The sequence below is a fragment of the Lissotriton helveticus genome, chromosome 3_1 (genome assembly GCF_964261635.1).
Source record: "Lissotriton helveticus chromosome 3_1, aLisHel1.1, whole genome shotgun sequence".
In the NCBI taxonomy this organism is placed as follows: Eukaryota; Metazoa; Chordata; class Amphibia; order Caudata; family Salamandridae; genus Lissotriton; species Lissotriton helveticus.
Window position 1 is genome coordinate 975,115,611 of NC_136061.1, and position 18,283 is coordinate 975,133,893.

The window sequence follows — 18,283 nt, forward strand, 5'->3', positions numbered from 1 at the left end:
ACCAGGTCATCAATTGGGGACACCCTCGTATCCGGTGATCCTGACAGGGTAGGGGAACGCTCCCTGGAACCAGAGGATCCCGTGCGGGAGCGAGACTCGCGCCTCCTATGGCGGCGTCTCGACCGCGTGGATGATCTGTGTCGCGACCTGTCCCGCCTCCCAGAGCGAGAGCGAGAGCGAGACCTGCCAGTCCGTGGCCTCCCCACCGGTTTCCGTGGTGGGGTCCCCCTCGGAGCCTCCTTGGGTGCAGGTTTAGGGGTCCCCTTGGGAGGTACAGGCAAAAACGGCAGCGAAGTGGACCTCGGCGGAGGAACCTTCGGCTGCGGTGCCGGCCCACGCGGAGGGACCGGTGGCGGCGGGTCGTCCGCTGGAAGTGGAGGCAGTGTCGGAGGATCCTCTTCAGGCAGATGAGGAGGAGTGACCGCCTTAGGAACAGGTGTATGCGTCGACCGAGGCCGAGAAGGAGTGTACACCGCAGAGTACACCGTGCCCTGTGATCCTTTAGGCGAAGGGGGCTGAGAGCCCGACCCTTCAGCCGGAGACCGCTTCCTCTTGCGTCCCCCACTGGAAGCAGTGTGACTCCTGGGACTAGAATCCCTCTTGCGACGCTTTGGAGATCCTGACCGACTCCCAGACGTCGACCTCCGTCTGCTCGACGTCGAGCGTCGCTTTTCCGGCGTCGAAGGACGTTTCCTTGACTCCGGCGTCGAACGCCGCCTCCGCGACGTCGACCTCTTCTTCCTCGGCGTCGAACGCCGACCCCTCGACGCCGTACGCCGATCCCTCGACGCCGAACGCCGACTCCTCGACGCCGACCTCTTCCTTCGCGACGTCGCATGCCTCCGCGACGTCGAGCGGTCCTCCCTCGACGACGAGCGTCGCCGCCGTCGTCTGGATGCTCTCGACGTCGAGGATCCCCTCGACGTCGACCGGCGGTGTCGCCTCGACGGCGAGCGCCGATGCCTGCTCCGTCCATGACGTCGGGATGCAGCCCTCGACGTCGACGACGAAGACGTCGACGGCGGCTTCGTCAGCGGTGGCTTCGACGTCGAGTCGTCCCGATGTCTCGACCCGGAGCCCCGGGGAGAAGGGGAGCACACCGCCGTCATCCCTCTCGACGTCGACGTCGACGCTACCGACGTCGACGGAGACCTGGATCGCTTGCTGGGCTTCCTGCCTCTGGGGAGCCCGCCAGAGGCCTCAGCAGAGGCAGAGGGAACCCTCCCTGACTGCCCAGACCCACCTGCAGCCTGCAGGCGCCTCTCCTCAAGGCCAGACAGCCTGATCTTCGCCCTTTCCTTCAGAGTGCGAGTTGTAAACTGCTGGCAGATGACACACTCCTCAGGGACATGATCTTCAGGGAGGCAGACGATGCAGATCTCATGGGGATCACCTCTGGCCTTCTTCCTCTCACATGCTGGACACTTCACAAAGAGTCCAGGCATTTTAGAGCCCTAAAACACCTGAAGCAGCACACAGAAGAGAAGAGAAAACCAAGAGAGTAAACTGCAACACTTTTAGAATACAAAAGTGCCAAAACATGCAATAAACCCTTGAAACAAGGGAGAGCTCAATGCCAGGGTCCTGTAAGCAGGAGCCGGAAAAAAGAACTGAAGTCAGTGGGACCTGCTATGCATTCTGGGATACTTGGAGAAGGTTCTAGAAGGTTTCCTTAAAGGCACAGTATCCTGTTTAAACCACATAATGGCAGCCTATGGGGCTTGTCTGTCCAGGCCTTCCTCTCTATCATTCTGAGGGTTTTTTTTGCAGTAAAAGCATGGGAAATCTGGACAGGCTTTGCTGTTTGTGGATTTTTGGTGGAATTTCTAGTTGAAGTACTGGACAGTGTAGCCTGTGGATATAGGCTGCATTATTTGTCTTTAAATTTTCTCTTAAGTGTCTTTGCAGTTCTGCAATTTTTTGACAACTTAAGAGATTATTTTTGATTGCCGGGGTCCACGCACATGGGCGGGACTATTCACTAGATTATGACTATACACAGAGATCCCCTACTACAGAACTCTGCATGACAAAAAAATAATCTCATAAATAGTACTGGAAAGACACAGAAACAAATGCAAGAGAAATAAAGAATTGTTTCAACATCCTGAAACGTACCTGGGATTTTATGGCGGCTTCGCTGGTAAAACTCTGCGGATCAATTCACAAAGCACCTTTCTGGTCTACGTAGGACGTGCTCCAGAAAATACGTTCTAGTTTAAGAACGCATGCAAGCTTAACTGCCTTGCAACTCACAATGCCACATTACACATGAAGAGATGTGATGTACGTGTGTACAGTGCACTTGTGTTCCTTGTAAATATGCAAAAGTAGGTGTAACTAAGGAAGCAGCGAACAGCATGCAATGAAAATCAGGTTAACACCAACATAGTAGTAATAAACCATGATGGAGGTAGTTACTACATGCCTATGAACAATTCTCATGCCTGAAGCAATGCACATCTCTTCAGATCCACCACTAGAGGCCTGCGCAAAAGTGGCAAAACTAGGCCCAATCAGAACCAGGGAAATTTCTGCGTGGTAAGTGCCAGTTTTGGTAGACGGGGCTAGAGCTGGATATGCGAACGCAAGCAGCCTGTTCATCATTATGCTCCTCCAACTCTGATCACGCCCTCTGGGTCATTTAAACTCTGCAGAGGATCAATTCTAGGTCAAGGAGGATGATATTAAGGGGGAACTGCCAACAGTATCTGCCCAGAGAGTGGGTTGTACCCTCGCCGAGTTTGAACATATCACTTTAGAGGAGTCTACGCAAGCCATTCGTAGGCGTAAATCCGGATCCGTTTAGGATCTGTGCACTCCTCGTGTGCTAGGTAATGCCCTTGATGTTATCAACCCTGTCTTCAACACTGGATACCCATAAGTTGAAGATACCTAGGTTCTGGTGTACCCGGAAGGGAGGTTGTTCCTTTTCCTTTCTGGCAGCTAAGGTCTGGAAAAAATTACAGTCTGAACTCTGCCATAACACCAAATAAATGCAATTTAGGAAACGGTTACATTCTTGGCTGTTTTTCTATTCTCTAACTTGTCAGTTGTGCGCATGTGCCTTTTTTCTGTAGTGATGGGATGCTCTTTTGGAGCGGCTGCTGTGCTTTATAAATCTTTTCATTTATTCAAGGCACAGCCCAAAATGGGGGAAACATGGGTGGGATAGTTAGCAATGCATGACCAGAAAGGGCTTGTACACAGAGTAGGGGTGGTCAAAGTATGGCTGCTGGTAAATGTGAAAGTAACATTTAAATAGTAAACTATATACCCTGTTTGGAATAAACAGGGGTGAGGCCAATAAGTTACAAAGAGCATTCTTGCTGTTTGCCAATGACGCAGTTCAATTGGCCTTCACTGAACTTTCCATGCACAAACTTCTTAAAAGTTTTCAATTATATTGTTCCAAGACGATACATAAAATAAACATTTCAAAAATACAATATATGAAGCTCAACTCTCAGCACAGCTTGAAGACTTCCTTCAGAGTCTACAACCAGTCACTTGAACAGGTCGATTCCTATGATTACCTAGGGATAAGGTTTGACGCTAATCGAACCTGGTGCAAACAGGAGAAAAAGAACAAAATTAGCATACCCCAACAGTCAAATGCTGTCCTCATTTTCAGCAGCAGTGTTGGGCGAAAAAGCCAAAGCACTTGCATCATCATCATACTTATATGGAGATCACATTTGGGAACCCAGAAAGGCAGCAGGCCTCCAGTAAATTAAAAATAAATTTCTACGCCAGTTGTTACTACTTGCCACTGGGACCCCAATGGCAGCTCTCAGACATGAGTTTGGCTTGAACAACATCGAAGCCAATACTGCTCTACAATCACTTTTGTTCTGGTACCAATTTTGGTCAAAACCGAGTTTATCGATCTACCTCAAAGCAATCCGTGAACTTTGGGAGAGAAGCCATTCTTACTAGATACCATAGCTCAAACATATTGCCAATCCCTCAACACCATTGGTTGCTACGAATATTGGACCAATCCGGAGGCCACGGGTTCCTCAAACCTGGATAGACTAAAGAGGAATTACTGGTCACTGATTTCCGACTAGCACCATGGAAAACTGTTATCCTGCGGGGTATTAAACCTGCTTTTGGTTTCGAGAACTATATTGATCATATATTTCCACCGATAAAGAGAGCACGGTTTATAAAAAAATTCAGCTTGGATGCCTCTCTGTAAAGTCCTTTATACGAAACTGGTTGACCTCCAGGGGTGATTCACCTGTCCCTGCTTGCTAGGTGGCATTGAGACTCTCACACACGTTATGCTGCTATGCTTCTTTTCTCTGTCAGCAAGGAAGATATTCCTTCGTCCTCTTTTAATGCACTTATGTTTAAGAGCAGACATTAATACTGTTTTTGACCCAGTATCTTTATATATCTATGAAGCTTGGAAAGTGACGCAGCCTTGCATTAGACAACTTAACGTTTGAGTTCTGCTGCCGTCCTCAAGTTGTAAACACTTCAACCAACTTGTAATTTCTTGCACAAAGCACTTTAATTGGGCCCTCTGTTATTTTAAGTGCCCAGTCCAGGCAGACCCCAATTATTTTTAGGTGGCTTCGTGGTCTCTCGTTTTTACGCGGGATGCCAATTTATTGTTTTTTTAATATTTATTCTATTATTGCACTAGATAGTATAATACTGGAGTTCTGAAATGTCTTAATTGTTATACTTATTGTTGTTATATCATTATTAACTGCACCCTTTCCAAGTTGTAAAAACGTACCTCATTTAACACAATTTCTTGCACGGAGCACTTTACCTAGGGCCCTAACGACATTTCAATTGCATGGCCAAGGAAGAATGTTATACTCGAGTGTTTTTGGTGTTTCTTGCATCCAAAGCTGTGTTGCCAAATACCAAATTATATTTATTTTACTGTATTTATGCTTACACGAACATTTTATTATTGTATACAGTATATTGTATGGCTTATTTTTATATGCTGACACAATAAATAAACGATATACGTTGACATAAAGAGTACAAAAGCACCCACCCCCAGATGAGTACCAGACTATACAACTTCGTTTGTGTTGAAGTGGAACAAGCAAGTCATCTTGTGTTCACAATGTCTATATTAGGAAAAAGATTGTATTTATTATGTCACCCACGGATTCTTTCCTTTGACATGTATGCATGCTTTCTTTTCATTGAATATTTTTCTTTGAATTATTTGGCTTCTTACAGAGAAAACATTTGATTATAAAGTATGAGTGTGTTGTGTCACTGAATAGTAATATTTGTGCATTTATATTAACCTTCGCCTCTGTTTAACAAATGACTCTTTAGCACACTAGTGCTCATGCTAAAAAACAAGTCATGATTCATGCTTTACACTTTTTAATTTTTTGTTATTGAAGTGGATCAGCATTTTCTATACTGAAAACAATGGCCGCGGTCCTTATACAGGCATGTGAAAGGGATAATGTCCCTTTCGTTAGAGCTTGCTATGGAGAAAGATACCTTATTCTTGAGTTATTCTCAAGGAGTATATTAGTGGAATGGTTCACTGTGTATATTTTTGTGTTGTACATTTCCAAGGACCTAAGTGTAATCCTGTCTTTTAATTAAAACTAAATGCTCCTCTTCTTTCAGTCAACGCATTCCGACCCAGTCACAATTTCTTTAGTCTTTGTCATGAGTGTGACCAACAAATACTAGTTTGTGATTGATTTACTAGTTGCCTGTGAAGGAGCTCTGTTAGCTTATGATTTCTATACAATGTCTATTGTCACTGATCGATCACCGCATTCTTTTATGCCGAGCCTAGAATAGAGTATTTGTCTATGTAATCCCTTCTTTTTTTCCCTTACTCTTTATAATTGAAGTTCAGCCGAAAGCATCATTCAATCTTGGATGACTCAGAGTCAAACCTCCTTTCTGACCTCATTGATGGGAGAAGTCTCATTCGAGCCATTGAAATGCTGGATTCTAGGACTTCTTGGACTTTAATAGCATTGGTGTGAGGATGCTGCTTAGGGTCATGTTGTTGAATAGGAGGCCGAGAAGTTGAACTGGACTGCAGAGTCCAATTTGTTTTAATTAAGATCATCCTGAAATGAAGCCCACTTAATCGCACACAAGTTGTAGGTTTAAAGACTTAAAAGGGTCAGGTCATGTGTAGCACAAGACAAGCACTTTCATGATCTAGAGAAAGCGAGGCATGCTCAAAAGTGCAAGAATTCAGACACTGGTGGATCTTTGATATTTGTCTGATACAAGGAAAGATGCCAACATAACAGATTTTGCAAAAGGTTAGCCAAGGCAAGAGTTTTCTAACAGGTCTCTTTGGAGACATCTGATGGAGAGGAGAGCTGGAGCTGGTCTCTCTTTTGGCGATCACGGCAGTTTTTAATGACGAGGAAAATACATTTTGCGGAAGCAGCAAACTGACAATTTGAGGGATTGCTGTGCTTGGAAGGCAGAGATTTCTTTTATCAGCATTGACAGAGTTACCAGAAAAGTAAGCTAATTTAAGTTTGGCTAGGAGGTTTAAGGGAGTGAGGGACAGCTAGCTCTTGGACGTCAGGGGAGGTGAGTATGGAAAAAAGAGGAGTGATCTAAGGGTGTTGCACAACTAGTGATTATACAATATCGAAACAGATTATCAAATGTTTTCCTAATTATAATTATGATATTCTGCAAGCACATTTCTATTGAATGTGGGAGGAAGAATGGGTTTGGATGGACAGCATGCAGTGTTTCATGGTAGAGAAAGGGCTTTAAAGTGTGTTATGGATTAATAGATTTGTTTTAAAATGACCAACTTTGCTATTTAAAATGGGGCGCTCAGTTGGGGGTTTACCGTTGATACGTGTCACTTACTGGTGTAAATGTTGCAATGATAATGTGTTCCTAAAGTAAAAGTAACATTTGGCATTACTTCATTAATTTTAAAAGTGGCCAATGAATGAACATTAATGATCAGATATGACTGAGCAGATGATTTAACTCTTATAAGTGTTAGGGATGTCATCGGCACTCAAAATGTGAGGCTGGTCTTCAGCACGCTGGCAAAGATAATAGTGAAACCATTCAGTTAGGTGTTTCTAATTACACAATGAAGAAATCGTGACAGAGGTTAGGAGAGATATCAGTAACAGGACTGGTAACTGGGGTAAAAAGTGTGCGTCTTTCCAATTTATACAGACTTTGGTAACATCTAAAGGTATGGGTTTCTCCTCTTCAGAAGGGTAAGTATCTAAAGCCTGAAGAACCAGTAGTTCTTCTACAACTATATACAAGTGGGCTCTCTATATTAAAGCATTATAAAGTAAAATCTCATCAGTGTGTGAGAGCCTAATTGGGTATGATCTAGATTTTCTGACGGTGATTCAGCCTAATGCTCCTCCCTTATTAGCTCTTAAACCTCTGCTACATCATAATCTTCATTGTATGTATCTTTATGTTGTTCAGTTGATGGTGTATGGGCTCATGTAGTGTTTCCACATCATACCATCACTTATTCTCCTCTGGTTAAGGTGGTAGACTAACCTCCTCTGTGGATCTAGACTTTTACATGAGCGTCTTTTGTTTGATTGTTTGAAGGTATGTATGCTGATCGAGAATCTTCAAAAGATTTTTTTTGGTATAATCTAAATTCTTAGCCTTCCAGTCGCAATACTTTTAGAAATAATTACAATATCGAACAACAAATGATATCCTGCAACTTACGATGGTCGAAGTGCTTTTATCGACTAGAGTTAAAGGAATAACCTGCAAATTGATGACTGAAATCTCTTCGTTGCTGAGCTGAGTAGCAGCTCTGAATCTGACTCAATTTAAGACTGAACTAAGACCTTTGGTACATCCCGGTGCCCAGAATACATTTCGGGCAAGTGTTACTGCCTCTTGTCTTATCGCATGGCAAAAACGAGCCGAAGAAAATCTAGTTTAAATCCAGGTTTAGATCACAGATATTATTAGAGCAGAAATTATGATTATTTCAGCTCTGGTCTGTAACAACTGATACAAATCCCCAACCTCAGTTGTGATTCTAAATTAATGAGGTAGAGGCAATCACAAGCAACGCTGCTTAAGAACAAAAGATATGGAAGGGAAATATCATATCAGGATAAACTGTCACACAAAGTCTCACACAAGGACAAAGGTAAACCCTTTATGTGGGACACAGACCTAAAAAGAATACAAAATAATACCAGTAACTCAGACAGATAAATGAATGCAAGGGAAACAACATGAGACCCTTCTTGGTCACTGACAATTACATTTTTGTAGGCTGTGTCCAAATATGTGCCCCAAACATGCAGAGTCGCCGCCTGTTTCCCTAACGTAACCAGACTGCTAGGCAAAGCACATATATAACTGGCTCATACAGGGTCAGTGCAAATGATGGCTTCCAAGAAAAACAACATGTTTTTAATCCACAAACCCAAATCAGTGTTAGCTGCTGTTTGAAACAGCTACTCCCCCATTAGGCATAGCTTCCTTGGTAAGAAGGCACAAGCATTCAACACCGATGCAAATAATTTGTCTAGCGACATTGCAGAGTACAGTGCAGTTCTCGGAGGACCTCCGCATAACTCCTCAATCAACTGTACTTCTGCAAATCCCATCTCTCATAGGACCCAAAATAATCCAAGATGGTAGTCAGATTCTCACAAACACAACTACAAGAGTGGTAGAAGATAGCGGGGGAGGGAGTGGCCCTGGCGAGTATGGGAATAGGCAGTGTCATACGCACACTACCACATACTGCTGACTCCCCAAATCAACAACTGATCTTGAATAGCTCGGTAAAAGTAAGGCAATATTGCTCATCCTGTTAATGGAAGCAAGATTAATATTTAATAAAGCCTTATTCATTGTTAAAGCTTTCATTACATGCGTTTTGTGCTCAATGCTGATATTGTGTCATTGGATGATTGCCAGGGTGTATTTTACTTCATTCATAGGCTGTAGGGGTGCTTATCATTAATTTGGCATGGACTATATATATTTTGGCACATGGGAATTAAGTGTGGTGTGGGGAAGACAACTGGCATTGGGAATTCCCTGGCATGTTCTTGGCATTATCTTCATAGGTAAAGGAATCTGAGCTATCTCTTCACATGATCTAAGCACAGGGGCATAATTAAAGGTATTTCCTTATATAATTCAGTAATACGGCGGAAAAAGTGATCAAAGCAATTTATTTCTACAATCTAAAGCATATTAGTAATCAGAAAAAAGTATAATTTTCTAACGCAACAGTCAGTATAATCCCATTCTGTAATTTGCAGGATGCAAATAAAGTAATTAGTGTAATCTTCTGTAATTAGATCCAAGGTGAACAAATAACATTATTTTTGAACAACTAAATGCAGAGTAATTGAAAACCAGTAATCTCATTCTATAATCTAATGCAGTGTAAAGCAATCAGGGGGCTATCTTCTTTAATGGAAATGCATTGTGACATAATAAGATCAATTCTTATCATTTAAATGTATGGCAAAGTAAATAAAAGTGATCAATTTTTTTGTTCCTTTTTTGATCCATTAAGGGTACACGGTTTCCTCCTGCAATCAAATCCAAGGTAAAGTAATCAGAATAATCTCACTCAGAAATTCAGTAGAGGGTAAAGTAATAAGAATAGTTTTCTGGAATTCAAAGCAGGACAAAATAATCAGAGCATTCTTCTGCGATCTAATGCAGGGTAAAGCAGTTCTGGCCATCTACTTCTAAAAATCCAGTACAAAATAAACATAATAGAAATTATACTAATTCACTGTAAAGTAAAATATCAACAAATGAGTACACAGTAACGTAGTCAGAGTACTTCCTGCTGCTTTGTAATGGACATTAAAGCAGTCAAAGTAATACTTTTTAATCCAATAAAAGATAAAGATATCGGAGTAATCTCGAATTGCAATCCAATCCTAGAATTGCAATCATAGTAATCTGCTAAAATGTAACTGATGGTAGGCAACTACAGTAACCAATTTGTAACCTTATTCAAGGCAATGCAATCAATGTCAGTAATTTAATGCAAAGTAAATATTAAAATACCATTCTGTTATATAGTGAGGGATAAAGTAATCCGAGTAGTCTCCTTTTACAGACCAATACAAGGTCACAAACTCATTTTGTAGGCAAAAGCGAAGCAGTCTTATTTTAACTAGTACAGAGTAAACTAATCCCAGTATTTACCTTCTGAAATGGATTCAGTTTAAAATAAAGTGTATTTAGACAAATTAGACTGTTGAACTAGTACAAGACAAAGGTATATAAATAAAAGACGCTTAAACGCATAGCTACAATAATTAGGTAATATTTGTTTCTACAAACTAAACATCGGCCAGGGCCAAAAACCACATACAAAATACATATGGACCATAAGGTTCATAACAGCACTGCAAGACATGGCATGATACTTTCAGAAATAAAGGTTTTTAAATCCTTCGCCACATACTTAAAAACACAGAACAGTCCAACAATATATGAGAACATGATCACAATAAAAAGCACAGAGATACTTCCTACCATTATTTATCTTTGTTGCTAATTCCATACAGAGAAAAGGGGTTTACATCCTAAATGAAATGTATGGATCTCTGTCCTCAAGCAACATTTGTATGGCAGATCTATTTACAGGACTAAATAGTTGTGCCCTAATGATAAGGCCAGCAAGATTGTGGATTTCCTTATAGGATACTCAGACTCTGCTTTGACATTGGTCTGTAATGTAATCTTCTGTTATCTAATGCAAGATGGAGTAATCCGTGTGAAGGCCTTTTGTAATATGATGTAATTTGTACTGCTGCTACCTGTTCTGCACCACTTTTGTATATTTCTTCAAGTAGATGTACATGCTGTGTGTTCATCTTTTGCTGCTGTCTGTGATGCTTAGGAGTGTGAAGAGTACATGCACTAGTGCTCCTAAAGGCAATGTGCAAGCTCTGATATTCTTTTTCAACTCAGAGTAAACCTTCTTCCCATACAAAAGTCAGAATAACAATTAGAGTTGTCAATGCTTGTATAAAGGGGAAATGTTTTAGATCTTCCAAAATCTTTTCATGTGTTTAATGCCATATAAGTGCAATCTTGGTATGGCTGCAGCATACTATAAGCGTATTCATGTAAACATTTATTTTTAGTTCATAGTTCATTGTTAGGTTAAAAAATAAACACTGAAAGGGAATCAAAATATTCTTTAAAGAAAACACATCAAATATAAAACAAGAAACAGTATTTACACACAGCAATCTATTTATACATGTCATTTTGAATGCTAATAAAATACCTAATTTTTTTCAGGCTACTTAAGGTCATCAGGACAATTGGTTTTTATTTACTATTCAGCATAAGTCTACAGCTTTGTTCTTCCTGGGAAATAGCATGCCAAGGAACAGATTCCAAGACAGGAATATATAGTAAATATTCCTTCTGTGCATTTGTTAAATATTTAAACAAGCAATATAAAAACAAAGGAATCGTAAAATTAGGACACAGTAACTGTTGCCGCCTGTGAATTTGTTTAAGCGGCATCTGTATATAATTTGATTTTATACTATACACGAATGCACTGGATATGTTTTGAAACGAATTTTGCTTGTTAATGCCACTTGATCTGCCTCACAGAAGAACTTACAAACGTTGTCCCTGCTCAATATTTTGTAACAGACGCAAGAAGTCTCAGACGAAGTCCTATATTGTCCATGCCTCCGATGACAAGGTCAGCTAGGCACTGGTTGGTTATTACAATACATAGAACTGCCCCGGGTCCATGAGCACATCCACTGATCTCACTTGTCCATCGCTCTGGATAATTAGGTCAATCATTTCTGCCTCTACAGACAGTTCCAGATCAACAGTAGTGAACATCAATTACCTATAACATTAATACCCCAGAAGACAATAAAAATAAAAAATTAACTTCTCTCCACCCCCCCTCCCCCCGTTTGAAAATGGGACTCTCAAATGCTAACACAGTTAAACTGCATTTCCACATTGCTGAATCCGTGCAACCCTTACCTGGATGGCTTTGGGAGTTCATTGCTGGCTAGGTCTACCCTTCCTGTTGCTTCAGGGGATGAAATTTCCACATGGAAAATCGTTCCATTCACCGCCAACTCTCCAGAAATGCATACGAAGAAACAGAGTGGTAACGTTCCTGCACCCGTCGAACTCCAGGCTTGAACACCGACCTTATGAATATTGTGTGGGCGCCAGCATGGACAGTTCTCCTCCGATCTTTCTCAGAACCATGATACTGGGCTAGAAGAAATAGGAAATCCATGGTTACCATCACAAGAAAAGCAGTCTGAAATGCTAAAATAATGAGGCATTATGTTGTGTTTTGTATCAATAGCTAGCTCTATAAAAAGGAAGCAATAAAACACAAATCAACAGAATACAGCAAATCTGGGGAACCCGACTGTACATAACAATGCTATAGGGATTAATAATTGCCTACATTTAGAGAAAGATGTGGTATCAAGGTAACTTTACTATTTAGAAAAACAATGTGAAGGAAGAGGATTAGAGTCACTTGAACATAAGACAAAAAGAAATGAAAACACATTGGGATATACAAAAACTTTGCCATTTGTAAGCTGGAAACAGAAAAGGCCAGAGTATCAGAGTAACTCAAAAAGATAACGAAAACCTAACTTTGCCATTCATAAAGACCAGAGAGAATGTCTAAGATGCCAGGTAATGGTGTCCTGGATAAACAACAATGCAGATTCTATTATAACGTGGCAGCATTGGAAAAGCTAATAGCAGCAGCCCGTCATGCTAAAATTACAGACAACATCATTTTCTACACTCTAAAGATTGTCGCCCACTGCATTACACAACATGACAATGACGCAGCTGTCTAGAAAGTATAGAAAATATACTTTTCTATACTGTCAGATGGCTGCCATGCCGCGTCACACTGCATTGCGCAACCTGACCGCCATCTTGAATGTACAGAAAACAAGGTTTGATCTTTTTTTATACTTTTAGCGTTGAGCAGGGAGGGTCCGAGGAACAATGAAGGGCACTTTCTAAAAAAAAAATGTATATATAGATAAATATATCAGAAGACGACAGGGAGGGGTGAGCAACTGAAAAGCTGGGTGTGGGGAAGCAACAAGTAGAGTGTGGGGCAAGGGTGAAAAGGGGAAAGTAACTCTTGGAGGGAACATGAGCAAGAAAACACATACACACCCATGGAATGCTAACAGTGCTAAAGGCAGAAGAAAAAAGTATTTCTCTGAATATACGCAGTGGCAGAATTCAAGCCACCATTGAGAAGTATACAAAAGAAGCTGTGCTCAAGAGGAAGAACTAGCACAAGGCAGATAGTCAAACATGGAGCAAGCAAATGTGATTGACAGGAAAGCCATCCAATGATATGGAACGAGCGGACACTAAGGCAACTGTAAGTATTGGTGTTGTCTATAGTAGGTCTTTCGGCCACAGCAACAGGTGTGTAGGCAAAACTTAAAGGAAGAAGATACTGTTGAGAAAGATTTGGTCTGTGTTTGTAACAGACTATGGAAACATTGATTACTCCAAAGAACAGTAAATCATGGCCCAACTGACTAGAAAGCATTGACAAAACATGGTTAGAAGCAGCACAGTTTTGGTATTCTGGGTGAAACACATTTGCACTTCACAATACTTCACTGTTGCGCAGTATATAAGGAATGCGGCTGCACTGGACTGAATGGATTGCAATGTCAAGGGTAATACATGCGACTTGCAGTCTTTGGAAAATATTGAAATGGGTTGTATAATGCTACGCTATATAAAACTTCAGAAATATATATTTTTTTTTAAATAAACATTCCTGGGCCTATCTATTAACGTTATACATATTTGATTAGCTCAGAATTTGCATGGTCTCATAGTGCTTTTAGCGAATGAAACCCTTCACAAGTCAGGGATTCTATTTGACTATAGTTAAAATGGTCTGTGGATATTGCGTTTGGTTGCGTCTTCACTTGCTGTGTGGCACGCCATACTTGTATAATGCCAACCAAGAGTGGAATGTAATGATCTTTTGTTTAGTAATGGAGTGTAATGGATGGTGGCTGGTCAGATCCTGTTGTGAATCAGAATAATACAATAGACAGGTATTTATGTGTATGCCAATCAACTTTTGGTTTGTTTTGTTCTGCTGGGATGTACAATTGCCTGTTGATCTGCTCAAGATGGTTTTTTTCTTTGTCCAAATATGTGGCTTTGGGGAGGTGTTGTAATCAGGGGCTTTGATGCAATGTTGTACTCAGGCGGGTTTTACTTGTTCAAAATGGACGATGTTTCTTGTACTGAGACGGTACAGATGTCCTATTAAGGTGGCAACATCAAGCCAACTATGGAGGCTTTACAACAATGTTGTGCACATGGCGTTGCCAGGCGGGCTGTCTAATCTGTTCCATTCAAATTTGTTCTGTTAGAGTTGGTTGACGTCCAAATAAATCTGGATATGGATGTGCAGTTGCGGTAGCAATGCTTACAAACTATATTGCCTGGCACTGTGTGGTGCGCATGATAGAGCCTTGTCTTGTGTCTAATGTATAGGTCGATTTTGGAGTGAAAAAACTAATATCTTGTTTGACATGCAGGTTTTGGGAATACTCACTAACCAGAATCATATCACTGTATATGCTTAGGCTGGTCAGTGCAGCACTGGAACCAATTGCTGGGCAAGGCAGCGGGGGAAGAGGCACATACAGAATACAACCTAAGCTTTACAATTACAGCTATATAGATTCAAAGGCAGTTTTTGGGGGGAGTCAATGGATTTCAACTCTACTGGGCCCATAACAAGTGAGCTGAACTTCCCAGCATCTTTAGAACAAGAAATGACCAAGCCAATGGGTCTGTTTGTCTTAAATGAAGGTGCTTGATCACCGATTGCCTATTGTGTGTGTTGTTGTGTACATTGGTGCAGGGATAAATGTAAGTGAGTTATGGATGGATGGATAAATGAGTGCATGGATGGATGAATAGTAGCTGTTGGAATAGATGCAGAAAAATAGTATGAATGAATGAGTGCATTGAATGGGTGATTGAGTACATGGAATAGTCAATAGGTAAGATGATGCGAGAATGCAAGGAAGGCCATGGTCTTATTGGTTGCAGAAGGCTATTCTCCACTACTGCTGCTGCTGCTACTAACATACCCAACTTTTATAGCTATTTGCTCCCTCAAGCAACCTATTTACTCATCCATGCACTCGTTCATTCATCAATCCATGCTCCTATCGAACCATTCATTCACCAACCTATAAGAACAAGCACACAAAACTGACCACTTTCAGAAATAAAAACGCCATGTATTGGTTTTGTCAAAGAATCACGCCTTAATAGGAAAATGAATGGACTCTTTTCTTTGAGCTACACAAGAGTGATGATAACGATAGACCGAGGAAATTTGCCTAGATGGTGGAAGTCATAACAGAATTATCTTTTCACTATTTATTCATCTGATAATATGTAAACAGTTTACCTTAGAATGACAAAATAATTATGAATTAATCTAAGCTACTAGTAATCTACCCGGCCTTTTTACATGAAAATCAGACTTCGTTCTGGGGAGCACCTTCAGGTTCACCGCCGGCAATGGAGCTGCCGGCGGTGAACCTGAAGGTGCTCCCCGACGAAGGACTATTGTCCGAAATGCATTGGAGCAATATGTGGAGCAATATGTAAAAAAAGAGTGGAATACACCTTTATCACGAATATGTGAATTAACATTATCCAGATTGAATACCATGGAATAAATGCGTTTTTTTGATCATGAACACAATCATGTTTCTTTGAATGGTGAAGGCAAGAATCGCCTAATAGTGTGCCCCAAGGGATGCCATCAGTTATCTGATCGCACTTCATATCTACAAAATCAACTAAGCCATCACATCACAAACTTCAGGCTATTGGACAACTGCCAATCGGGATTCAGAACAGGACACAGTACGGAAACAGCGATCCTACATATAGTTGATGACGCATTACAGGCCCTAGATCTTAATAGAACATGCCTACTAGTCCTTCTCGACCTATCATCTGCTTTCGACACGGTAAATCATGAAAAACTACTGGACAGACTACACAAGAGGATGGGAATGTCGGGACTTGTACTGAAATGGTTTGAATCCTTCCTTCAGAACAGATCGCAAAGATTCTTGGTCAACCAGTCATTATCCCTCTCTTGTCCAAACACGATCGGGGTCCCTCAAGGATCTACACTATCTCCTTCACTCTTTAACCTATACGTTGAACCTTTGACAGAAATCCTCCGAGACGCAAACATATCCTTTCACATGTACGCGGACACGCAGATTTACATCAAAGTAGCATCTCTAGAGGACATCAAGTTAATCAATGAGGCTTTAAAAAAGACAATTTATTGGTTAACCAGTAATCACCTGAAGCTGAAAGCACAAAAAACTGAATTCCTATTAATTTCACCACCAAAGATCAATACAGAGGCGATAGAATGAACCAAAATGATCACAGCACTAAACTGCACCCCTACGCTAGTGAACTCAGCCAAATCATTAGGAATCACATTGGATAAGAAACTAGACATGAAAGCACACATCAAATTAATGGCAAAAAATGCACGCTTTCATCTTTATAGATGGCACGGCACGGCACCACTAAAAGCATGCCTCAATGCAGCTGCAAGGCTCATTACCGGTTCGAGGAAATTCGACCATATTACACCACACCTAAAAGCGCTAAACTGGCTACCATATGAAGCCAGAATCCAATTTAAAATGGCATGTATCACCCACAAAGCACTCCATTACAAAACACCGAGTTACCTGGCCCAGAAGATTGTGATCTCGGGAGGTTGCAGACCCGCCAGAAGTGCCAAGGAGCTGCTGCTGAGGCCACCCATCTTCAGGAAGAAGAAAACATACGACAGAGCGTTCTCTGGGGCAGTCCCCAGAGTCTGGAACTCACTCCCTCCCTCTGAATATCAGGAAAATTACTAACATATCTTCATTCAAAAAGGAAGCGAAGATCTTCCTAATGAGTAAGTTCCTTACATAGTCAAGTACGGACTTCACCGCCACCGCATCTGAAAGGTGCCAAAACGGATCATCGAATGGAAACAAGAAACAATGTCCAATAAGCGTAAAACAACCTAGAGACGCTACACTCGCTTAGAACTAAAAGGATACTGCACAAACAAAGCCAAGTCAGAACGGTTTTACAGGATTCCAATACAGTAGGATATTGAATAACATTTATAACATTTTTGACAAAATGGGGGATAAGCGCAGGTTGAAAATATTGCACTGTGTAATCCCGGTGTTAGTACTAACCTAATTGTTTAACAAACTAGTGTACACAGTCAGAATATATCTCTTGTTAATACTAGCCTAATTGTAACAAACCAGTGTAAATAGTCAAAATATATATCGTGTTCGACATATGCCGAATCTACCTCTTATTAATGTGATACGCTTACCATTTAGAGTTATAATTACCTACCTCAGTCCTATATGGTAATGCTTTGTGAATTGTAGCAGTATGTTACTCCTACTATATGTATCTATAACTACCTACCTCATTCCCTATATGGTAATGCTATGCGAATTGTATTCTAATCTACCTCATGTATATGTATCTGTGAAGCGCTCTGATACCCAAGGGTCACGTTCGCGCTATATAAAACTTTCTAAATAAAAATTTTAAAAAAGTAGTAAATATATAGAAGAAGAGAGCATGGGAAGCACACAAGCCCAAATTTTGAAAAACACCCTGGTTCCTCCCTCAGACACTGGCCAACTGTGGCACCTAGAACGCGTCCACTGGTTTACTGTTTTGTATGGCTTGGTTTTCATTTCCTATACATTGAAGATAGGGTGTGGTAAGAAAACCCTAGGCAAAGCAGCATGAAATAAATAATAATCATGACAGAGGAACACATGACTGAACCAGTAAAACTGTGTTGCAAGGATAAAATTAGTACAACCCTCTGCATGCCAGGACCTTAATGTACCTCTGCAATATGTATCTGAAGGAGATATGGGCTATCTAGAATACATTGAAACCTGTAATAGTTTGAAATTTCAATAAAAATGTTGTTTAAAAAAGTGTATACCCATCCGGAGACAGTCTTTGAAATACCTTGGGATCTGGCTCTTGCCCAATGTCGGAACCCACCCTTCGAAGGGGGACTGGGCATGACTAACCTGTACCTAACTATTTACCAACCAGACTGCTCACCATACAAGATTGGTTCAACGGCGGCTGGTCGGACCCAGCGTACAGAGTGGAACTGCATGTCCTAGGCCTGTCT

General features: G+C 41.2%; 1 protein-coding gene across 5 annotated transcripts in view; it reads right to left on the reverse strand.

Annotated features, from left to right (window-relative positions):
- HDAC4 (histone deacetylase 4) overlaps positions 1–18,283 on the reverse strand; it is a 1,367,213-nt gene that overhangs the window by 1,121,824 nt on the left and 227,106 nt on the right. For all 5 annotated transcript variants that reach the window (XM_078681413.1, XM_078681410.1, XM_078681417.1 and 2 more), the window contains one exon: positions 12,004–12,246. In XM_078681413.1, coding sequence (XP_078537539.1) covers positions 12,004–12,025 — 22 coding nt within the window. In that variant the 5' untranslated portion in view covers positions 12,026–12,246. The remainder of the gene's footprint in view (positions 1–12,003; positions 12,247–18,283) is intronic.